The sequence below is a fragment of the Polypterus senegalus genome, chromosome 10 (genome assembly GCF_016835505.1).
Source record: "Polypterus senegalus isolate Bchr_013 chromosome 10, ASM1683550v1, whole genome shotgun sequence".
NCBI classification, from domain to species: domain Eukaryota; kingdom Metazoa; phylum Chordata; class Cladistia; order Polypteriformes; family Polypteridae; genus Polypterus; species Polypterus senegalus.
This window is the reverse complement of record NC_053163.1, coordinates 154129912-154149154: the sequence shown is the minus strand read 5'-3', so window position 1 is coordinate 154149154 and position 19243 is coordinate 154129912. Positions and strand designations below refer to the sequence as shown.

At 41.5% G+C, this 19243-nt stretch overlaps 1 protein-coding gene across 4 annotated transcripts in view; it reads right to left on the bottom strand.

Moving 5' to 3' along the window:
* kdm4b (lysine (K)-specific demethylase 4B) overlaps nt 1-19243 on the bottom strand; it is a 325841-nt gene that overhangs the window by 110558 nt on the left and 196040 nt on the right. For all 4 annotated transcript variants that reach the window (XM_039767103.1, XM_039767104.1, XM_039767105.1 and 1 more), the window contains exon 8: nt 14574-14711. In XM_039767103.1, the coding sequence (XP_039623037.1) occupies nt 14574-14711 (138 nt within the window). The remainder of the gene's footprint in view (nt 1-14573; nt 14712-19243) is intronic.

Genomic DNA, 19243 nt, shown 5'->3' with positions numbered 1-19243 from the left:
CCTACTGGGGGTCATTTTGTAGGCTCTGGCAGTGCTCATCCTCATCCTCCTTGCCTAAAAGAGCAGATACTGGTGGGTTCTGCTGATGGGTTAAGGACCTTCTACGAGGGGCTCTCCAGCTCTCCTACAGTAACTGTCTGTCTCCTGAAATCTCCTCCATGCCCTTGAGACTGTGCTGGGAGACACAGCGAGCCATATGACAATGGTACGTATTGAAGTGCCATCCTGGAGAAGTTGGACTACCTGTGCAACCTCTGTAAGGTCCAGGTATCGCCTCATGCAATGACAGCACTCAAATGCAAAACAAGTGAAAAAACAGGTGAGGAGGGAAAAATATCAGTGGCCTCCCTCCACCAGTTAAACCATTCTTTCCTGTTTTGGGGGTCATCTCATTGTTGCTCCTCTAGTTCACCAAACCAGCTGAAACTGATGAACAAGCCCCTCTGCCACTTAACTGGCCAGATAAATAGTCCAGAAGTTTCACTGACTTGATGCGTTACTCAAATTAAAAAGTGTCCCTTTAATTAATTTCAGCAATATATATATACACATATGAATGAGCAATCATACCACCTACACTTCAGAACAGGTCAGCATGTTCGGGCCTGGCCAGTACTTGGATGGGAGACCATCTAGAAAAAGCTATGGGTGCTGCTGGAATGAGGCATTGGTGAGGCCAGCAGAGAGAGAGATTACCCTTTTGTGTGTGTGGATCCCAATGCCCCAGTGTAGTGATGGGCACACTGTACTATAAATATGGCACTGTCCTTCAAATGAAACACAAGCCTGTGATCCTGCCTCTCTGTGGTCATTAAAGATCCCTGGGCATTCTTCATAAAGAGTAGAGAGTATCCTGATGTCCAGGCTAAACTGCCCACCACAACTTTGCCCATTCTGGCTCCCTAATCATCCCCTATCTCTAACTGGCTATCTCTCACCCCTTAACCACCTAATAACTAATGTGTGGTGAGCGTACTGGCACAATAATGACTGCCATCGCATTATTCAGGTGAGTGCTACACATTGGTGGTGGTTTCTATGTAAAGCAACTCGACAGAGACAGACAGACAGACAGATAGACAAACTGATAGAAAATGTCATATGTTAAGAATTTCTGACTGTCCTGCCAAACAACTGTCAAATAGTGGTGCCCACAAGAAAAACAAATTCATCAATTCCTCGGTGTACAAAAGTGACGGCAGATGAGGTTGTTCCTAATGTGCTGGTTATATCCGAGATTGTGGATTACTCCAAATACTTGAATGACAGGGTAAGAGGTCATCACTAATGCACTGTCTTCATCCAAGATTCAGGATAACTCCTAACATTTGAGTGATGGGATAACAGGTTATTACTAATGCTCTGTCTTGACCCAAGATTGTGGATAACTCCCAAGACTTCAGTGATGAGACAAGAGGTCATCAAGAATACGCCTGTATTAGCCTCAGACATATGAGGCTATCACTAATGAGGTCTTTTTATCCGAGTCTCCTGGTAACCCTTAACACTTGACGGATGGGTTAAATGGTCATCAATGATGTGCTGTCTTTATCTGAGTTTGCAGAAAACTCCTACGAGAAAATTGCAGTTAAGGAATAAGAAGTCAACACCATTGCGCTGTTTTCTTTCATCTGAGATGGCTAATAACTACAAACACTTGAGTGATGGAACAAGAGGTTGTCACTAATGCTCTGGTTTATCCGAGGTTGTGGATAACTCCTAACATTTTAGTATTTCACAGTTCTTTACCTTCTTGGTTCTCTGGTCAACAAATTATTGGTACATTCTCCTGACTCTGATTTTTGATTCACAGTTAGAGGTTTACAATAGATACTTTTTAACTCCAGGGTTTGGTTTTGGCTTATTTAGAAGACTATGACTTTTATAGTGTCTTGAGCAGGGGAAAGGCGCTATATAAATAAAATGTATTTTTATTATTTCCCGATCCTTTTCAATTTTTACTGCTAGTTTGTTCATCACTAGCAGTACAGACTTTACTGCTTTGATTCCAGCCTTTAGCATAAATGAACTGAATGAGAGAAAGCTGGAATAAACGGAAAGCTTTTAAGACCTAACTGCCATGTCCCTGAAGAGTCAATAAGTTTTGAGACAGTGACAAGAAGGGAGAGGCTGTGCCTGGGCCATAAGAAACTGGGAGTTACAAGAATTAGTGGCCACTTAAAAGCTGTGAGCTGCGCCATTGGTATTCTGTAATTAGAAAACGCACTTCAGACAGGAATCGGCTGCTACGGGAGGCTCTTCTAAAAGAGACAACTCAATCCAAGCGTATAATTAGCTGCGGCTCCAGCTTTTCTCTCTTTCACACACTTGCGAGCGTGCAGCTTTCTTAGGGCATTAAGATCAACACCGAGTATTGAAGTTGTCCACTTCATATTTCGGGGTGGGGGAGCGGGGGGGGTTGTCCTCCCCCACCCCTCCAAATCTCACACGAGACAGACAGGGCCGGAGAAATGAAGCGGCGCTCTCGTTGTGAGCCAATGGATTGGCTAGAAGCTCCCAGCCCTCCTTGTTCTGTAATTTCACGCAAGGCTGCTTAACAATGTAAGTAAAGCAACTTCATCTAAAAGCCTCTCCGCCAGTGTCACTTGTTTGTGAACACATGGCTGAGCCCAAAATTGCTTTTAATGTTCAATACAGCTTCACTTTAATTGCTGGCAAAATGTTTGGCTTCTTTTTTCCATAGGGTTGTTAATATTTTTCATGTTGCTAATAAACGTGCTGCTTCGTGTTTTGAAATGGTCAGTTGGTGATCGGATATTAAAAATCAAAGCTTTAGGTGTGCCATTTTTTCACCATCCTACTAAGCTGCCCTTTTTTCACTTGTGGTCTCTCCCTCTTGGCTTCAGCATGAGATCTTCCCACCATTTGAGTCTTACCAACCACACAGCACCTCTTAAGGTGATTTTACACTCGGGGTCAAAACAGCCCTGATATTGTCCCAGAGACAGACAGCTAAAACTACCTCTAGTGGCTCCTTCTAGACCTGCAACACCAACCGAGATTTCAGTTACTCTTTAAAGGGCTGAATCTTCAAGGTACAGTGCCCTTCAAAATGTTTGGGACAAAGACACATTTTTGCTGGATTTACCTCTGTTCCAGAATTTAAAAATATAAATCAAACTGTTCAGAAGTGATTAAGGTGCACATTGCAGACTTTCATTTAAGGAGGTTTTCACACATTGACGTGACATAACACTTTTTCTACACTGTCCCCACATTTCAGGACCCCATAATGGCAGGTCTATTAAAGCCTTCATATTTAGCTCTTTGTCACATATCCCAGCATGCAATGACTGCTTGAAGTCTGCGATTCACAGACATCAGCAGGTGCTGAGGGTCTATCTGGTGATGCTCTGCTAAGCCTCTAATGCAGCCATCTTCAGCTCCTGTTTGTTTTGGGTGGCTTGCCCACTTGAGTTTTCTCTTCAGCATATGTAATGACTACTCAATTGTATTTAAATTGCGTGACTGGCTCTGCCATTCAGGAATTTTCAGTTTTTCAGCTTTGATAAAATCTTGTGTTTCCTCAGCAGTTTGTTTGGCTCATTATCTTGTTATAGGATGGAGCGCCATCCACTGCGTTTGGAGGATTTACTGAAACTTGATCAGACGTTTCTACATAATCTCACAATTCATTGTGTCACTGACGTCAGTAGTTCCATCATCAGTGAAGAGAAGTGTGCCAGGACCTGTGGCAGCCATACATGCCCAAGCCACAACACCCCAGCACCGCCATGTTTAACAGATGAGGTGGTCTGCTTTGGATCTCAGGCAGTTGATTGTGGTCTCCACACTTTGCTCTCGCCATCACTCTAATGAAGTTCATCTTTGTCTCATCTGTCCACAAGACCTTTTCCCAAAATTCTGCAGGCCCTTTGAAGTCCTTTTCACAAAGTGTAATCTTGCCATCCTGTTTTTGTGGTCTCCATCTTTCTCTTCATGAAGTCTTCTGCTGATGGTCGTCTCTGACAAGTCCACATCGGCCTCCTGAAGACTGTTCCTGATCTGTCAGACAGGTGCTGGGGGCTTTTTCTTGACCACAGTGAGGATTCTTTTGTCCTCAGCAATGGAGGTTTCCTTGGCCTACCAGTCACTTTGTGATTACTGAGATCACCAATGTGTTCTTTCTTCTTCATGATATTCCAGACAGTTGATTTTGGTCATCCTAAGGTTTCACCAATGTCTCCAATGGTTTTATTCTTCTCAGCCTCATAATGGCTTCTTTGACTTTCACTGGCAAAGCTCTTGCCCTCATGTTGAACAATGGCAGCTACAAACTCCAAAGGGTAGAAGCAAGCTGAGGTATCTTATGAAGCAATGAAACCCACCTGAGCAATCACAAACACCTGTGATGCCAAGTGTCTAAACATTATGGTGTCCCAAAATGGGGGGGGGTCGTGTAGAAAAAGTGTCATGTGACTGAAATGTCTGCAAATCCCCTTCAACGAATGTCTGCAATGTGCACTTTAATGACATCTGAATTGTTTGATTTGTAATTTTGACCTGTGGAGCAGAGAGTTCAATCATAGAAAAGAGGGTCTTTGTCCTAAACATTATGAAGAGCACTATAACTACAACAAAGTGTCATCAGGCTCCTGTAAATTTAAACTTGGGACCAAGTGCCCCCTGAGGCATACAGTATCTATAACCACTGCTGCCTAGTGTCCTGTCAGAGCAGTGCATGCTAAAATTAACAGGATGCCACATACAGTGCCTTCCGAAAGTATTCACGTTTTACACATTTCATTCTGTTGCAGACTTGCGCTAAAATCATTTAAAATATTATTTTTCTCATCAGGCAACACTAGTACAGGCCAAAAGTTTGGGCACACCTCCTCATTCAATGCGTTTTCTTTATTTTCATGACCATTTACTTTGGTAGATTCTCACTGAAGGCATCAAAACTATGAATGAACACATGTGGAGTTATGTACTTAACAAAAAAAGGTGAAATAACTGAAATCATGTTTTATATTCTAGTTTTTTCAAAATAGCCACCCTTTGCTCTGATTGCTGCTTTGCACACTCTTGGCATTCTCTCGATGAGCTTCAACAGATAGTAGTCACCTGAAATGGTTTTCACTTCACAGGTGTGACTTATCAGGGTTATTTAGTGGAATTTCTTGCTTTATCAATGGGGTTGGGACCAGCAGTTGTGTTGTGCAGAAGTCCGGTTAGTTGGACGATCATTTATTTTTCAGCAGGACAATGACCCCAAACACACCTCCAGGCTGTCTGTGTAAGGGCTATTTGACCAAGAAGGAGAGTGATGGAGTGCTGGAAATGGTCATGAAAATAAAAAAGAAAACACATTGAATGAGGAGGTGTGTCCAAACTTTTGGCCTGTACTATATATATATATATATATATATATATATATATATATATGTATATATATATGTATATGTATATATATATATATATATATATATATATATATATATATATATACACACACACACGCACACACAGACAAACAAAAATTTGAAATATCCCACTGACTTAAGTATTCAGACTCTTTACTCAGCACTTAGTGTTGGCAGTAATTCCAGCCTGGAGTCTTCTTGAGATGCAACACCTAAATTTGAGGATTATCTGCCATTCTTCTCTGCAGATTCTCTCAAGCACAGGTTGGATGGAGACTTGAGGCGTGCCTGCTACTGTCAGGTCCCCTATAGATGTTTCTTTGGGATCCAGTCTGGCCGTGTTGTCTTTGCTTTGTTCTGCCTGGAAGGTGAACCTTCAGCACAGTCGGAGGTCCAGAGTGCTGTGGCACTGTTCTTCTGATGAGATATAAAACCGAGGGTCCAGACTCTCTGTGGTCATTAAAGATCCCTGGATATCTTTCATGAAGAATAGGGTGTATCCTGATTTCCTGGCTAAACTGCCTATCATAGCCTGGTCATTCTAGCTCCCTAATCATCCTCTGTTCCTTATCTTATTTTCTTGGCTAACCATCTCCTTCACCTCTTCACCACCTAATTACTAATGTGCGCTACTGTATCATCTAGGTGGATGTTGCACATTGGTGATGCTTGAAGTGGTTCACTCTTCTTTAAGTAAAGTACTTTGAGTGTCTCGAAAAGAGCTATATAAATACAATGTCATCTTCTTTTTCAGCAGTTTTTCATTAAAGATATGCCTTGGCTTTGCTTCGTTCAGCTTCGCCTCAACCCGGTCTACTCTTCCAGTCCCTGACACTGAAAAACAACCCCACAGCATAATGAAGCCATCACCATGCTTCACAATTTGAATGCTATTGCACGGGTGATGAGCAGTATACCTGGTTTCTTCCCAACATGATGTTAAGAACTGAGGCCAAACACTCCAATCCTGCTTTCATCAAACCGTTTCTCACAGTCTCAGAGTCCGTTTGGTAACTTTTTGAAAACTCCAAGCAGGACTTGACACGTCAACTGCCCACTCTGTCCAGAAAGCCAAGTTCCGTGGAGTGCTGCAGTGATGAATGTCCTTCTGGAAACTTTTCCCATTTCTACACAGGTTCTCTGGAGCTCAGTGACCATTGGGTTCTTGCTCACCACTCTTACTAAGGCCCTTCTTCCATTCTTGCTCACCACTCTTAACTAAGGCCCTTCTCCTATGATTGCTCAGTTTAGTTGGGTGGTCAGCTCTAGCAGGAGACATGGCTGTTTAATCAATTTTACATTAGAAAAGGGAAAAAACTGGAAAGGGACCTGAAGCCTTTGTAAAGACGCTGTATTTCCAGGAGGTGCCATCCATCAGTGGTTCCGGTATGTCCACACTGGCATATGCAGAACCTCTCGTGGTGCCAGCAAGGCTTGCTTTCTGTCCTGAATGCATAATAATAATAATTCCTTACATTTTGTAATTTTTCTAAACTCTTTTTGGGCTCCCTCCAACTGGACAACATGCCAAAGAGCATCCCATAGTGCGATCGCCGCATCTATGCAAGATGGCAACTGCGGGCTCCCACCTCTGCGGCAGATCGACGTGAAAAGAAATCCAAAAAGATTGCGGTCACGTTATGTCGTTGATGGGTGATGCAAGGAATAGCATTACTTGACCCTGCCTGACTGCTGTGTCTGTGTATAGGACAGCGGTTGATCCCGCTACGACAAATAACCGTGCTGTTCCTGTTACAAGCTGAATAAAGTTGGTTTCGCTAAAGTACTGAGACTCAGCCTTGTGTTTTGGGGTGTAAGGCACAATTGTCACAATTTTTTATAACATTTTTCTCATAATTCAAAGCGCTTTAGTGAGTGGGGAGACACTTAAAACCAACACTAATGTGTAGCAATCACCTGGATTTGTGATGGCAGCCAATTCTGCGTCAGTACACTCACCACTCATGAGCTATTAGGTGGTGAAGGGATAGCCAGCTAGAGACAAGGGATGATTAGGGGGCTGGAATGGGCAAAGATGTGGTGGGCAATTTATCCAGGACATCAGGATACATCCTACTCTTTCTGAAGGATGCCCAGGGATCCTTAATGACCACAGAGAGTCAGGATCTCGGGTTTACATCTCAGCTGGAGGATGGTGCCATATTTACAGCACAGTGTCCCAGTCACTGTACTGGGGTATTGGGATCCATACACAGACCACAGAGTAAGCGCCCCCTGCTGGCCTCACCAACGTCTCTTCCAGCAGCAACCCAAGTTTTCCTTAGATGGTCTCCCGTCCAAGTACTGGCTGGGGGCGAACATGCTTAGCTGCTGAAGTGTATGTGGTATTTTACCAGCTGGGTACCCTTTGATACTCTTAGCAAAAATTTCATTTGATGGATTCTTCTTTAAACATACAGTACATTCATCCATTGACCCATTTTCAAGCCAGCTTACCTCAGATTTAATCAATTTTAAATGGACAGATGGCCCATATTCCTTTTAAAGCGATAATTGAGACAAACATCCCAGCCAGCCTGTACTAGAGGGTATCCCAAAATTTTAAAAAAAAAATTGATAAAATGGAGCAATAAGCATTTCAAGTAGCCCCCCACAGCTGCCCTCTTGTCAGGAAGTATGCTGCAGACCGCCGGCTGATCTTTATAGTGCAGGACCTGAAATAAAAGCACTAATGGACTGTGCTTGTTTTGCAAGTCTCTTTATTTTTATTGTTCAAAGGATGGAAAGCAAAATTCTATTAGTGCCAACGTCGGCCCCCAGGTCTGAAAGGCTCTTCTGAGCATGGGTTTCTTTTCACACTGGCTGCCTGCTGACTGAACGATCATCCTTTGGTTTTGTCACCAATACCTAAAGATGTGAAACTCTCCTAACGAAACGAGACGTCGGTCGCGCTTAACTGTTTAAAGCTGCTAGCGGATCTCGTCTCCCACCGTCAGTGGCCTCTCCTGAGAACTCGATTTTGGATGATGACATTCATTGGCCTCAGTGTAAATGCAGACTTTTTTGTGAAGGGTTTGTGCCCACTGGGGAAGGCTGTACTATAAAAAACCAAGACTGGCACCGAAGAGGTCATGTAAAATCTGTTTTTGGAATTCTATTAGTTTTTATAAAAACTTATTTATGCTAAGCAATAAATTATGATACCTTTTAAGTTCTTCCTCCAAAGACACGGTTCATGTAACTTGCCATTTAGACATCATTCTAGTGGCTTGAGTTATTCAACAACTTGGCAGGAAAAAGTTTATGATTGCATTGGAATAACATATTGGGAGCAATGGCTGTATGGAAAGGCAGAAAAATAATAATAATAATTCATTACATGTATAGAGCGTATTTCTCGCTACGCTACTCAAAGACCGCTACCAATATGTAGCACCCACCTGGATGATGTGACAGCAGCTATTTTATGGCAGTACACAGCAATTAGGTGATGAAGGGATGAGAGACACAGCCAACTGGAGACAAGGATCGATTAGGGGTCAGAACGATGAGGCTGTGGTGGGCAATTTTTTAGCCAGGACATTGGGATGCACCCTACTCTTTACAAAGGATGCCCACAAGAGAGTCAGGGCTTCAGTTTTATGCCTCATCCAAAGGACATCACCATTTTTACAGCACAGTGTCCCTGTCACTATACTGGGGCATTGGGATCCACACACACACATAGACCACAGAGTAGGCGCCCCCTGCTGGACTCAACACCACCTCTTCCAACAGCAACCCACCTTTCTATAGATGGCCTCCATACCAAGCAGTGGATGGTCCTGAGCATGCTTAGCTGCAGGTGGATGAGCTCTTCTGAAGTACAGAAGGTATGGCTGCCATTCCCCTACTCCAGCACACACGTTTACTCAACTACGTCACAGAAGGAGCTCACCGAAGAGCTAATAAAAACTTTTAGTGGCTTGGGTTACTTGACAACACGGAAAAACAGAAAACTACCATTTGTCATAATTGAATAGATAGATAGATAGATAGATAGATAGATAGATAGATAGATAGATAGATAGATAGATAGATAGATAGATAGATAGATAGATAGATAGATAGATAGATAGATAGATAGATAGATAGATAGATAGATAGATAGATAGATAGATAGATAGATAGAGTTTACAAACTTGCCGTTTTCTTCAATTCATATCACACTTCTCCAATTGTGCAATCAGCCATTCAGCCAATTTAAATGGAGAAAATGTGTGACTCTGCTGTATGGTGTCATCATGTATGCCACCCTGAACACGAACTAGAGATCAGAAAAAATGACATTAAGGCTAGAAGACCATCTCCAGGCAGCAGATGTTCCTTTGACGACAGCTGCAAATATTATGAAGTTTAAGGTCCATGGGACTGTAGCCCACATCCCTGTAGGCAGCCGAAAGAGGAAAATTGGCCCAAGAATGAGCAGAAGGAGAGTGAGAATGGCAGATAAAAAGCCAACTTTCAAACAGATACGAGCTGAACTCAATGGTCAAGTGTCACTAGTGTCTGATTGCACCATCCTTCACTTTATGAGTGACAGCGGGCTTAATGAAAGAAAACCCAGGAGGAAACCACATCAAAAAGCCAGACTGGAATTTGCTCAAATGCTTATTGAGAAGGCAAAATGATTCTGAGAGAACATCATCTGGACAGATGAGAGCACACTGGACCGTTTATGACAAGTCACATCAGCTCTATGCCCACAGAGTAAGAAATGAAGCTTTCAAAGAAAAGAACGAAACTTGGAGGAGGCTTGGTTTTGTATTTGGGGATGCTTTCTTGCATCTGGCATGACGGGCCTTGAGTTTGTGCAGGGACAACCAACACTCAAGACAATGAAGACATTCTGGAGCAAAACATCCTGCTCAGTGTCAGAAAGTTCTGTCTTAGTCACAGGTTAAGGATCCTCCAACACACAACTGAAAGCACCCAAGAATGGCAAAGAACAAAACAGTGGACTATTCTGAAGTGGCCTTCTAGGAGCCCCAATTTGAATCCCATCAAACACCAATGGAAGGAACTGAAACATGCAGTCTGGAGAAGACCCCCTTCAAACCTGACCCAGCCGGAGCAGTTGGCACAGGACGAGTGTGGACAGGTGCAGAAGTCTCATGGAGAGCTCCAGGAATTACTTGTGTGCAGTGACGGACTCTAAAGGTTGTGCAACAAAATGTCATGTGAAGGGTCCCATCATTTGAGTCCATGCCATTTTAATTTGTGTTATCACCCCTGCTGCAAAGTGAACAGGGGGCAATCCCCTTAGTTATTTAAAATATCCAATTGAATCCAAACTCTAAAGCAAAGTCTGATTTTTGTTAGTTATAGAATAAACAATGATGGGTGTCGGTGACTTTTATCAGTTTCAAGTCATTTGAGGGATAATTGTGGATACTTCTGCTTTCGTGGAGGAGTGCCAACAATTTTGTCCACGTCCGTAGCTTACATATAACCTCCCCTGACTTGTGCTCCACACAATTGATGGTGCTATATAACCTAATAGCACCTAACGGCCTGCCTGTTTGCCACCATTGGCCACTGTCTGCTTGTCGATCCTTTCCTTAAAGTATACTGCCAAGTCTCAAACCTCTCATTATGTATTCAAATCTAACACATTGTGTAATACTTGTTCTCATACAAATGTTTATAATATAATTACAGCATCCCCTGCTCTTCTTGACTTTTAGGTTGAGAGCCAAAGACCCCGCTAGATGAGAAGTCAATTTTTTTTTCGCTACTGAAGGATTTCCAGTGTTGCCCTCTGGGGCTGAATGATGGAGTAACTTTCTGTCGCTTTTCAGTTTATTTTCTTTCCCTTTTCCTGCTTGTTAGGCACAGAACATTCAAATCTCATTTAATAAACGGGCCTGAAAATACCCCCCACCCCTGTTACCCCCACACACCATTCTAATTTATTCAAATAAGAATGTATACGAGTAGCGAGCTTATAGCTACTAATGATGGTGCTTGCAGTGAGTGTTGCTTTTTTCAGCTCGGCAGGTCATTTTCCCCCCATTAGGCGGAGAGCACTCTGCTCAAGAGCACTATTTCTGATATTGTCTGTGAAAGGAAGAGCTCATTATTTCCCACAATTAAGAGAGGCTGAACTGCTACCAGAGTGACCCCGAGAGAGCTGCGTCTTCCTATCAGCAGCTCGATTTGCTTCCTCTGTTAAGAGACCACTTGGCCGGATTGGCTGAAAGTGGACAAGAATTGTCCCTCAAGAGTTTAGACAAGCACTTCAAAGGTGACTAAGCTAAGGTTTGGCTACCCGCTACTGAAATGACAGAAAGAACATAATGATAAAGAACATAAGATTCTCAAGCCCTGCTTAATCCAGGTCATTATCAATGGGGGCTCTGATTTGCTCTAAAAATGAAAGGTTACAAAAAGAAAAAGACACTAATAAAGCCAGAGATGGCCAGACATTAATTAGAGAAAAAAGTCTTTTTAAAATTAATTTCCAGCTAAGAGATCTTCTCTTTAGTAAAATGTAAGAAAAACCTCCAGTCGCAAGATAAACACTTGGAATGTGGGCAACTATTATATTGAAAGTGGCAAGGTGGCGCAGTCATTAGTGCAGCCATTCACAGAATCAGCACTTTGAGCTCAATTCTCCTCCCTGATCATTTGTCTGTACCTGCAGTTGATTCAGAAACTATTCAGAACCCTTCACTTTCTACACACTTTATTGATTATAGTTTTATTTTGAAATGGATAGATTTGCTTTTTTTGACCATTAATCACTCACTACACTCACTAACCCATACTGACAAAGTAAAAACCTATTTTTTCAGAAAGACTAGGGGGCTTTGCAATATGCCCTGGCCTGCAATACGCACCAGCCACTTTGCGTCTCTGCCGCTTGCGTATGTGGATTTCACTTTCACCCAGCAACAAATCTTTTAATTCTCATGAATACGCCTCTTCATTGGGAAGAAACACTACTATTACCTGATGGCAAAACAAATTAGACGATCTACAAGTTTCTGACTTACAGTTTAAATCCGGTCAATATATCCAATCTCTCTTCGCTGTTCCGTTATTTCACCGAGTAATAATTTCTGTTGTCTTTACTATCCTTTTTTTGAGACTTTTGAATTATCTCTAACCTGCTCTACATGTGTACCGTGCCCACGTTTTTGAATTCTTTACGACGTTCTACTTTGTCATCTGCTCTTTGTCTTTTATTTCCGGCCCTGGGCATGGTTAAATCTCTTCCCACAAAGTCTTGTCTCACAGTTCTTGAAAGTATCTCTCTGAAAAAGTCTCGTCTCATCCCAGGATTTTTTTATATAATAGCGAGATCTGCAAATGTATTGGAAATCAGATGGGTGAAATGGTGGCTCTGAGGCTAGGGATGGACAAAATGTGAAATGTATTCCATTAAAATTAAATCTTCACCAGAATGAAGACTTTGGAAATGATGGGGTCTGAATACTTTCTGAATCTATACTGTTAAGACGGTGCTCTGTGTTCAGATTCATGCCTGGTTGTTGTCTGGATGTGGTTTTCACAATCTTCTTAGTGTCTTCATGGGTCTCCTAATAGTATTCTGATTTTCATCCCATATTCCCGAAAGTTGCACAGAGCTCCAACCTCAACTCTGAGGAACACTTTTGGGATGAATTAGAATGCCGATTACATGCCATGACTTCTCATCCAAAGTCAGCACCTGACCTCACCAATGCTCTTTTAACTGAATGGGCACAAATTTCCACAAACACAAAAATCTTGAGTAAAGAAGAGTGGGACTGTAGTTGGGCAGCCATCTCTATTTTAATGCCCATAGGTTTTGGAATGAGATGTCCAAAAAGCTCATATGGATGGTCATGATGTTCAGGTGGCCAAAATATTTTAGGCAATATAGTAAACGTTTAGCACATACACGACACTCCCAGAGCGCTATACTGGTGGGTACCTTCAACTGACTTACACTAGATTTTTTCAGGATTCCTACCATGCACAATGACCATGAAAGTATTTAAAGTTTCTTTAATAAGGGATAACTTCTTCAACAAGGTAAAGATGTCTCCAGAGAATCAATGTTTTGGCAGTTACTAACATTGTGAGCCATTACAAGTTTTTAAAATACATTCACGCATTGACAGAAAAGACGCACACACACACAAGTCTAGCATAATAAACCATTATTCAGAACACTGGCAGAAGAAGCCGAGTCCAGCAGAGATTTAGCCACGTCAATCCACAGGCTGAGAGGTATTGAACGATTGAGACAATCAATGAATTGATTCACCAGCTTTTGTTTTTGCCTCTGTGAGACGCGTCACTTCTACTAAATCTCAGATATTGAAGTTGAGAAAAGAAAAAATAACCTTTAAAGAGAATGTCAGACATTTAGAAAGGGCAACCATGATGACGAGAAGGATCCAACGGCAGCAAGGACAGTTTTTAGCTTCTGGACAAATCTGCGCACCTCAGACACCATGAAGCCCAACAAAGAGACACTTATTAAACAAGCACAAGCATTCAGTCTGGGAGGATGGAAACCTTTTTCCGGTTTATGTCAAAGTTGTCCTCACATAGACTTTCAATCACCATTAGTATCCGATACTATTCTCGACACAAAAATCTACCTTTAGTTTTTTACCTATATTTATTTTTGAATTTCCCTATGGGATTATTAATCTAATCTAACCTAATTGAAGTTGGACAATTTCTTATTGCAGGTAATAATACAACAGCAAATAAAATGTTAATTTACCTATAGAACAGACATTGTAAGTCTTGCTTTTAAGTGTTACTTTTAAAACACATTTGTAGCTTTTGAATTGTACAAGAGAAAACTGATGGATGACAGAGACGTCATCTTACGGGCCTCAGAATTTTGAATAAGCATGAGGATTCAGAGTGTCTCGTCTGCAGCTGGAGTCTACTGATGAAGATAAGACATGGGATAGGACAACCAAGATCTGATAATTTCATTAAACTTGAAGGGTGCCGCATGACAAAAAAATCCTAAAAATAGATTTACAATTTACAAAACGTAGTGAGAAGTCAAGAAAAATGACACCTTTTATTGGCTAACTAAAAACATTACAATAAAGTATGTATCTATCTATCTATCTATCAAAGCTTTCGAGGCAACTCAGGCCCCTTCTTCAGGCGAGATAGTACTACAATTTACAAAACAAGTTTTTTTGAATAATAAATGTCTTGACTCACCTGTGTTGCCATCTTGCCATAGTCAATCCAGCGAAGTGTGGCAAAGTTAGTGGACTCGGCGCAATTGAAACCATGGTTGAAGCCTGCATGGTACCCGTATGGAAAGGTGATCATGAACTCTCCTGCCTCCTGTGTGATCTAAAAGGTTAAAAAGCAAACACAAATTTAATCAATACTAATTGATTCAAACGTAACAGTTTACTATTCATAAATGTGTTTGAATGAAGATGTCCCATTTCGCTTTTGCATGCCAATTATAAAACAAATGAGAAGAAATGCCAACAAAACAGACATTTTTTGGAGCATTTACTCATAAGAACATAAAAAAAATGACAAATGACAGGAGGCCATTCAGTCCGTTTGTTGCTTGTTTGTCCCAATATCTCATCCAGATTACTTCTTAAAGGGTGCCAAGGTTTCTGCTTCAACTCCATGTCTCAGGAGTTTGTTCCCAATACCCATAGCTCACTGCATAAAGAAATGCTTCCTGGCTTCAGTCCTAAATGCCCTTCCTCTTAATGTGCACTGGTGTTCTCAAGTACACGATTCACCTTTAAGCGGAAAGAATTCTGCTGCATATACTTTATCAATGCCTTTCAGGATTTTGAAGACCTGGATGGTTTAATTCTCCAAGACTTTCACAGTGGGACATATCCTTAAGTCCTCGGATTACACCTGGTTAATGGCCTTTGCACAGCTTCAGTTGCTGCTAAGTCTTTTTTGTAGTGTGCTGATCAAAACTACACAAATTCCTTCAGATGTTTTCTCATTAGTGGGTTATATAGTCTGAGCATAACGTTCCTTAATTTATATTACGAAGTACGCACCACTTCAAGTGGTGCATCAATAAATAAACTTAAATGTAACAGAAGATTCTGCAGAGTAACATGCCACCTTTCATGAATACAGACGTAGACAAATTTGTTGTTCCCTTTATAGATTATTTCCATATGCTTCCTGAAAAGTAATGAAATGGAAAGCAATTGTTCCTTATATACCTGCACGACTTTGATGCGTCACTGAGTAAAGCAAAGCAAGTGTGACAAGAGATCAATTGTTACAAAAAGATTTTAAAATGGCCTGGATCCATTTCTTGGGACCTCTTGAAAAAATCCTAAATAATTGGATCCAAGAGATTTTTCAAACTCGCTGTTTTCTTAAATTCGTATCACACATGTCTCCAATCGAGTCATTCAGCCGGTTTAAATGTAGAAAGTCATTACTCTGCTTTTTGTTATTATCATGTGTCCTACAATGAACGAGGACCACAGAAAGCAAAGGTGAGAGTTGTCTGAGGAGATCAGAAAAAAAATGACAGACAAGCATGTTAAAGGCAAAGGTTACAAGACCATCGTCTCCAAGCAGCTTGATGTTCCTGTAATGACAGCTGCAAATATTATGAAGAAGTTTAAGGTTCATGTGACTGTAGTCAACCTTCCTGGGCGTGGCCAGAATAGGAAACTCTGAAATGGGCAGGACAGTGAGAATGTCAGACAAAGAACCAAGGAGAACTTCCAAAGGGACACAAGCTGAACTCCAAGGTCAAAGTCCATCAGTGTCTGAGCACATAAGCCACCATTCTTTGAGTGACAATCGGCTCATTGGAAGAAGACCCAGGAGGACTCCACATAAATGCTGTAAGCCAGACTGGAATTTACTAAAATGCATAATGACAAGCCACAGTGCTTCTGGGAGAATGTCCTTTGGACAGATGAGACAACATTCGAGCTTTCTGGTAAGTCACATCAGCTCTGTGTTGTCCACAGACAACAAAATGAAGATTTCAGAGAAAAAAACACCAGCCTTGCTGTGAAACAAGGAGGAGCCTCAGTGATGTTTTGGGGCTGATTTGTTGCATATGGCATGGAGGGCCTTGAGTCTGTGTAGGGAACAATGAAATCTCAACACTATCAATACATTTTGGAGTGAAACGTACTGCCCAATGTCAGAAAGCTCTGTTTTAGTCGCAGCTCATAGATCCTCCAACAGAATAAGGAGCCAAAACACATAGCAAGAAGCAACCAAGAATGGCTGAGAACAAAACACTGGACTATTCTGAGGTGGCCTTCTGTGAGCCCTGATTTGAATCTCATCAAACATCTTTGGAAGCAACTGAATCATGCAGTCTGGAGTAGGCCCCATTCACTCCTGACCAAGCTGGAGCAGTTTACTCAGGACAAGTGAGCCACACGACCTGTGGACAGGTGCAGACGTTGAATGGAGACCTCCAGGAATCGCTTGTGTGCAGTATTTGCAAACTCTAAAGGTTGTGCAACAGAATAGGTTAAAGGTGCCATCATTGTCGTCCATGCCATTCTCATTTGTGTTATCATGTGAAATATTCTGCTAAATCCAAACTCTAAAACCAGGTCTGATTTTTGTTAAATACGGAGTAAACAATGATGAGTGCCAATGGCTTTTGTCAGTTTCAAGTCACTTCAGAAAGAATCTTTTAATTAAGTTCTTTATTTTTCCATGTAGAGGTGCCAACAAATTTGTCCACGTCCGTATGTTTCATTCACTGGCACAGAGAAATAATTATTTGGCTTTTCTCTGCAAAAGCAGAAGTTGAGTATCCGTCCTCATAAAAAAAAAAAAAAATGTTTTTTAAACCTGCCTACCTTGCTGCTGAAGCCAAAATCCATTCAAATAAACCGTTTTTCAGAGATTGCTCTGTGCCTGGCCAATTTGTTACAATTCTGGGAAAAACTACTGTAGCATTACCATAATGAAATGTTTTGAGACTCCAGTGTTTTGATTTACTCATTTTTCTTCAAATATCATTAGTTCTGCCTGGGTCTGGGGCTGGTAGGCCGCTCAGCACATCTTTATTAATAGGCTCGTGGTCAGTATACAAAATACCCCGTGGAAATCAGAGGCATCCCATTGGCTGAACCCTGAAGTCTTACTGTGGTACTACTGAATACACTGTGAATTAGATATAGAGAATGTTATTGATTTGGATATGCAGATCTTGGGAATATGAATTGCGTTATACAAGGTGACACTCGGTACGTTTACATGCACATATATAACCGTATAAGTGACATATGAGTAAGTAACCCGGCTAAGGCAGACACGTGCTTTCTTAAAAATCCGCCTTTACATGCAAAAGTAATCTTCTGGGGTTCTTCTTTGTCAAAACACTCTAACATCATTAAACCGCATGTTAGGGTAGCTGGCTATTCAGGTAGGAGGAAGAGGAGGAGGAGGAGGTTAGGAGCATGCGCTGATACAGCGCATTGCCGCACCACCCATGACAAATCCAACTCGGGATCCCTTCAGGTAGGTCATCTTAATATTATAAAAGCACCCTACACACCAAACCACTACCTCAGCTTCAACACCTAGTAACTCTGACTCCCTTATCCAAACACCTTGCCATTCAGGTAGCCCACCACTAAAGACAGCCTGCCATTTGGGTAGGTCATCTCTTCCTTAATAAAGGGCCTGGCATTGAAAAGAACTTCCACCAGCTAACTCTGCAGTACCTTATTTATCCACCTGCCCCTAAAAAAAGCCTGCCATTTGGCTAGGAATTCTTGATATTAAATAAGGGCCCCCACATATCAAACCACTTCCTCTGTTCCAACGCTAACTAACTCTGCACTGCTTCTGCCACCCAGTCCACCATTCAGGAAGTATACCGTTCAGGTAGGACATCTTGATTAAAAAAAAAAGGGCTCTACATACCAAACCTTTTTTTCTGATCCAACAATAACTCTGCAATCCCTCATCCACCCACCACTCCACTGAGGACGCCAGTCATTCAGGTTGGAAATTTGGATATTATAAAAGAGACATATATATGAAACCACTTGCTCCGATCCAACATCAATTAACTCTACTCTCTCATCCACCCACAATGCCATTCAGGTAGCCTGTCACTAAATCAATCCTGCCATTCTGGTAGGACATGTTGATTACCGTATATACTCGTGTTTAAGTTCTCTCGTGGATAAGTCGAGGCTTGATTTTACCGTATAATTTCCGGTATTTTATAATGTTGGTCGTATAAGTCGAATGCGGAAAACTTACGCTACTGGTCCAAGAGATTATGACACGCTAAAGCCCACCTAAGTATGGAAGCGTATTAGGGCCATGGAGGAGAAAAAAAAATCCAGACACAATGAAGAAAAAAAAAAAAGTGTATGTCGAGAATAAAAGTTGACATGCTGACCTTATTCTCCACATTTCCACTTTACTCTCTGCATTTACGTTGAGATTAAAGTCGACATGTTGACTTTATTTTGTCATTAAAGTAGAAAGTCGTAAACGTCAATTTAAAATCAATGTTTAATTTACTAGATTTTCTTAATCCCCATCTTGATGTTGTTATATGAAACCATTTCCTCTATTCCAACACTAACTAACTAACTAACTAAACTAACTGCACTTCCTCGTCCATCCACCCTGCCATTCAGGTAAGACATCTTGATCTTAAAATAGGACCCTACATACCAAACCATTTCCTCTGTTCCAATGCTAACTAACATTGCATTTCCTCATCCAACCACTCTGACATGAAACACAGCCTACCATTTGGGAAAGGCATCTTAATATTATAAATGGACCCCACAAAACAAACCACTTACTCCTCTCAAATGCTAACCTCGCTCATTCACCCACCCCAATATTCAGGTAGGACATCTTGATGTTATAAAAGGACC